Source organism: Andrographis paniculata, unplaced genomic scaffold (genome assembly GCF_009805555.1).
Source record: "Andrographis paniculata isolate CXL003 unplaced genomic scaffold, ASM980555v1 Contig61END, whole genome shotgun sequence".
Lineage (NCBI taxonomy): Eukaryota > Viridiplantae > Streptophyta > Magnoliopsida > Lamiales > Acanthaceae > Andrographis > Andrographis paniculata.
In genome coordinates this window covers 985,300-991,095 of record NW_026137597.1, presented here as the reverse complement: position 1 = coordinate 991,095, position 5,796 = coordinate 985,300, and the positions used below count along the sequence as shown (strand labels likewise).

The following is a 5,796-nucleotide window of genomic DNA, read 5'->3' as shown; positions in this document are numbered from 1 at the left end:
ATTCAACTATGAATCCTCAATTATTGATAGTTAATAATAATAATAATAATAATAATGTTTCATGATTTGCATTGGTAAAACAGAATTTAAGACTAGTTGTAGGGAAGAATTTAAAGTTCGTAAATGCCTGCTCCATTAGAGAGGAGAAAAAACAGCAGATCAGAGGTAGGGCATTTATTTATTGCAAAGTTGAATGAAACCACAAAATTATAACACACAACATAATTATTCTCAACATGTAATTAGCAAAATCATAATCATCATCATCACAAATAATACCCCAAAATATATATGATTGATTAATACTACTACAAGTTTCAAGTTATTTTCATAAATTCAGGAGAACCTAGGACCAACAAAACAAGAGAACACAGATAGATAGAGATGATCGATCAAGTACCCACTAAAAACACCAACAAAAAAGGATTTTGATTCAACATATATATATATATAGGTACGTAGGTAGGTTGTTGTACTTAATTAATTAGGCACGCTCACCCCTGATCCTACGAGCGAGCTGAATGTCTTTGGGCATGATGGTAACACGCTTGGCATGGATCGCGCACAGGTTGGTGTCCTCAAACAGTCCCACCAGATAAGCCTCTGCTGCCTCCTGAAGCGCCAACACTGCGTGGCTCTGGAAACGCAAATCAGTCTTGAAGTCCTGCGCAATTTCACGAACAAGCCTTTGGAACGGAAGCTTCCTGATCAATAGCTCAGTACTCTTCTGATACTTGCGGATTTCACTGCACCACAAATCATATAAATCAACACATGTTAAAATCTATCATCAACTCTCTCAACCATCAACAATAACCCAAACACCTAAATGTGTTACGAAATCAATCTGACATATTTGCAAATCCTCGAAGATAGCTAATTACATCAAGGGAAACTCATCATTTTCAAAATTTCATGGTAAAGATAGAATTCTGATGGTGAAATCTCCCTACACGACTAACTACATTGCAGCAAGAGTTCAAATATATTGCTAATTATTTACAGTCTGAATACAAAACACAATTTTTTCTGCAGGTTCTTGCTTTACAATGATTATTTGAATTTGGTCATTTTCAAATTTGCTTTTATATTATAAGGGAACAGCAAATGTGTAGTATACATACACACCCCACATACATTACATCGACTCTCCCACAAACATCACAAACACTTCTAGCAGTCTACTGTGGAAAAAAAAAAAAAAGCATACTCACCGGAGAGCAACAGTACCAGGGCGATAACGGTGAGGCTTCTTAACTCCACCAGTGGTTGGGGCAGACTTACGGGCAGCCTGTTTAAACCCATGTCAAGAAATAACCATTTATCTTTAGCACCCCCTGGACTTTTGTAACTAGAATAATTCCATCATCTAAAACCCCACAAGTAGTTGATTTACTCACAATAAATAAAATTTTTCCATCTTCCAATTTTTTTTCCTATATAAAACTAGATATTTGAAATACTGACGAAACAAATGAGAGACAAATATGAATGAGGGTTGGACCTTGGTAGCAAGTTGCTTCCTTGGGGCTTTTCCTCCAGTGGATTTACGGGCAGTTTGCTTAGTACGGGCCATCTGTTGGCATTCCAATGCACAGAAACAAAAGAAATTGTCATTATCAACTAGAATTCAGATGTAGTTTTATATATGCTTTTCCAACTTACAAATTCAAATTTGTTGTAAAACCTTAATAATTGTGATAATGTCTACGCAAAGAAACTCTGGCATCTCCTATGCTTTTCCAACTTACAAGATCAAATTCGATGTAAAACTTCAATAATTGTGAAAATGTCTAACGCACTCCAAAACTCACGAATTCAAGCCTATAGCATGTTTTAACTCCTGTAAATCTCTTACAAGTATGGACACCGTAATTGCATCAATCTACGGCGGTACAACCATAATATTAAACAGCAGACAGCCTAATGGTTGGAAATCATTGTTCGATATTTAGAAAACTTATTATCGAGCGTATATCTTCTGTTTAGAGGAAATCGGCAAATCCATACCATTTACAACTGCAAATCTGATCGAAAGACAAAGAAAAACGGCAAACCCCTAAAATTTCGAAATCCTATGCACGCCTAAATTCACAATATCAAATTAAACAAACATAACCAAACCCTAGAAACAGATTTACACAAATAACTCAAAATTTAGAACACATCTTCCAATCAAGTAAAATCAATGACCACACTACAAATAAAACAATCAAATAAAACCAACTTACCTCTCCGCTCCGCTGCTCTTCGCCTCTCTCTCTCTCTTTCTTCTCTCTCTCTTATGCGAATGTAAAGTTTGAATGTTCATATGTTCATGAGTATATATATACCGAACGGGTGAGGAATGAGTCGTCGATCCAGGGTAATCCGACGGTCATTAATTACAATCCACGTGATCAAAATGGACGGTGATGATTAGGCTAAGTTGTGTTTCTACAGTTAAATCAACGGTTAAGATATGTAATTGTAGACACGACACGGATCAAGAGCTCTGGAAGCAGTGTGATTTTAGATTTAATATTTTTAATAATAACTCCATTACTATTAATTAAATTAGGGTGCGTTTGTTTTTAGTTTGTTTGTTTGTGGGATTTTACTGCAAATCTATGTGTGTTTGTTTGTGGCATTTTACTGCAAATCTATTATTCATCTAATTTTTTTCCCAAAAATATCATATCAAACACCTATTTTTTATATTTTATATTATATTAAAAATTAATTTTACATTCAAAACATCACATCAATCAACACCTATTTATATGACATCATATCACTATTTCAATTCAAATCTTTTACTATTCAAATCTCAACTCAAAATCCAAACTCCCAAACAAACACACCCTAAGTATATCTGTGATTGAAAATAATAAGTGCAAAAATATTTTTGGTCTCATTCAATATTATAATTATCAATTTTGGTCTCATTCAAAATTTTTATCAATTTTGGTCTCACTCAAATAAAAATTTATCAATTTTAGTCTCAAGATGGTTGATTGGAACTAAACATATGACCGTGTTGCCTTGAACACGGTTGTGTTGGATGACTCAGAAGGTGACTGGGCGTCCAGGCAGCCAACACGACTGTGTTCCTGCTCGTGTTCTGAACACAATCATGTTTCTGTCCATGTTCCTGTCCATGTTCTCAACACAACCACGTTTCTATCCATGTTCTTAACACAACCATGTGATAGGTCATGTTCACGACCCTGTTCTCAACACAACCATGTTTCTGCTCATGTTCCTGTTTATGTTCTTAACACAACCATGTTATAGGTTATGTTTACGGCCCTGTTATCAACACAGCCATGTTTTAGACCATTAATATATTATTATTTTTTAGATTTTTTTGCAATTATTTTTTAAAAATAATAAAAATTGATTATTTTTCATATTATAAAATAATTGTAAAAAATAGTTTTGTAAATTATAAATATATATATATCAAATGATTTTAACCAAGAAGTGAAAATAATAATAAATATAACCTACAATATGATTATATTGAAAACATGGTCGTGAACATGGCCTAAAACATGGCTATGTTGAGAAAAAGGTCGTGAACATGGCCTAAAATATGGTTGTGTTCAAAACACGGGCAGGAACATGACCATGTTCAAAAGGACAGGGTAATCAACATGGTTGTGTTGAGCCCAATACGGCCATGTTGGCTGCCTGGGATGCCCAGTCACCTTCCGAGTCATCCAACACGACCATGTTCAGTCCCTGTCAACCTTCTTAGAACTAAAATTGATAAATTTTCATCTGAGTGGGACCAAAACTGTAAAAAAAAATTGAATTGGACCAAAATTGATAATTATGATATTGAATTGGACCAAAAATAATTTTTGCTCAAATAATAAGTACATCTGTGACGAATAAAATAATTTTTTTTAATTTTAATAAATTTAGTAGGATAAAAAGTAAAATATGAGACTGTATTTTAATAAATGGTGATAAGAGTAAAGTAAAGATAATTGATAATTAATAATACTTCATATGTCTCATAACTAACTATCCATTTTATTATTTTAGTCAGTCCCAAAATAAAATATTCATTTTCCTTAAATAACCTAAACACCTACATATTATTAACGGTGTGTTTGTTTGGGGGATTGTATTAGATTTCCACTATTTTTTCCATTTTTTCCCACAAAAATATCAAATCAAACACCTATTTTTTATTTTTTATATTATACTAAAAATCAATTTTACATTCAAAACATCATATCAACACCTATTTATATCACATCATACAACTATTCAAATTCAAAATTTTTACTATTCAAATCACAACTCAAAATCCAAACCCCCAAACAAACACAACCTAAATATAACCTTAAATTTATACTATATTACCAAAATGTCATTACAAATTTAAAACCAAATTACAAAATAAAAAACATAATTACTACTAATACTAATACTAATAAAAACAATTTAGAGTTTTCCCATTTATTCTCTTCGACCATCCAATCGTAAATCGCTCCTTCTTTTTCTCCTTTGTTGTCTCTGGCCACCTCACCGACGATGTCCATCGCCCCTCAGTCTTCGGCGCCCGTCGAAGAATGTTCCCCTTTAGAGAGGGTTTTATCTCTCTCGAATCGTAGTTTGAGCTTGTCAGAAAGCGAATTGGAAGTTTTTTCTGTGGTTGACGGTGTAAAATTGGTGGAGAATGTGTCTGGATCTACGCTGTCGGCCGTTGTTTATGTCGTTCCCTCTTGTTTCGCTCCTGATTTTGAGGAGGAGCAGGAACCGAAGAACGATCTCTGTTCCACGGTTCTTCATGCTTGCCGATCTTTGTTTGGACGTCTCTACAATACCCATCGCGGAGTAGAAGCGGCTCGTCGGAGTTGCTCTTCCATTCGTGAAATTATGTTGGATTTTCTAAAAATATATTGTCCTCTCGCCGTCGACCAACCGGCGACCCGTGACGGAGGTAAAATTTTGGATTCCTAAATTTTTACTTCTTCAAAGTTTATTTCGTTGCATAACTGGGAAACTTTTTGAAAAAGTTATGATTTTGCAGCTTGTCTAAATTTTGAACACATTACTAATGTTGGGATTCTATTATGTACTTTGTAGGTACCCTCACTAGTCGTTTCGAGTAGTGATTGAGAGTTCCTCAACACGGGATCTTGGACTGGACAATTGAGGTGTATTTACTATTGTTAAGTGTCTTATTTGGGTTGACAGTGAGTTTCTGCCATTGGGGTTGTGCGTGTGGCGTGGCAACTCTCTATTATTAGTTGAAATAAACTTTTGAGATGATGATATGTTTCCTCTCCAATAGATCTAAATCGCTCACATAAATGCGAGATTTGGAGACTTTAACTAAGTATAATGTCATCATTCGCATTATGTGGGCGTTGTCCCTTGCTGAATTCACTAAATTGCATAGAAATTTATTGAATTCTAACACTTGATGATCTTTGTAATGTGAGAGTATTTGTCCCTGTCCCATGCCTTATGCTCAATGATGAAAATATAATGAGAGAGCCAAGTGTTCCGATTCTAAAGAAACTTGATCCTCAATAAATGTCTCACAATGTAGAACTGTCCCACACTCGGTAACAATAATATAATCTGAGAGTAATTGTCCCTAAGTTGTTAGTTGAAATATTGTATGCATTGGGAAATTATAAACTTTTAGTAATTGATGAGCTTGTATTCAATTACAGCTAGGATGTTTCACAAAAGCCTATGGTTAGTTGTTATCAAACTCTTTTACAAAATAATGCTACTTACATATATTTCATGAGGTTTCATTATTAACTATACAAAATGTGAAACTTG

At 34.2% G+C, this 5,796-nt stretch overlaps 1 protein-coding gene across 1 annotated transcript; it reads right to left on the bottom strand.

The window, feature by feature from the left end:
- Nucleotides 1-266: 266 nt before the first annotated feature.
- LOC127260291 (histone H3.3) lies at nt 267-2,332 on the bottom strand. Its single transcript, XM_051288010.1, has 4 exons — nt 2,232-2,332; nt 1,505-1,576; nt 1,215-1,291; nt 267-746 (listed from the first exon to the last, which is right to left on the bottom strand). The coding sequence occupies exons 2-4, from the start codon at nt 1,574-1,576 to the stop codon at nt 485-487; spliced, it is 411 nt and encodes a 136-aa protein (XP_051143967.1). The 5' UTR covers nt 2,232-2,332; the 3' UTR covers nt 267-484.
- Between the last annotated feature and the right edge of the window lie 3,464 nt (nt 2,333-5,796).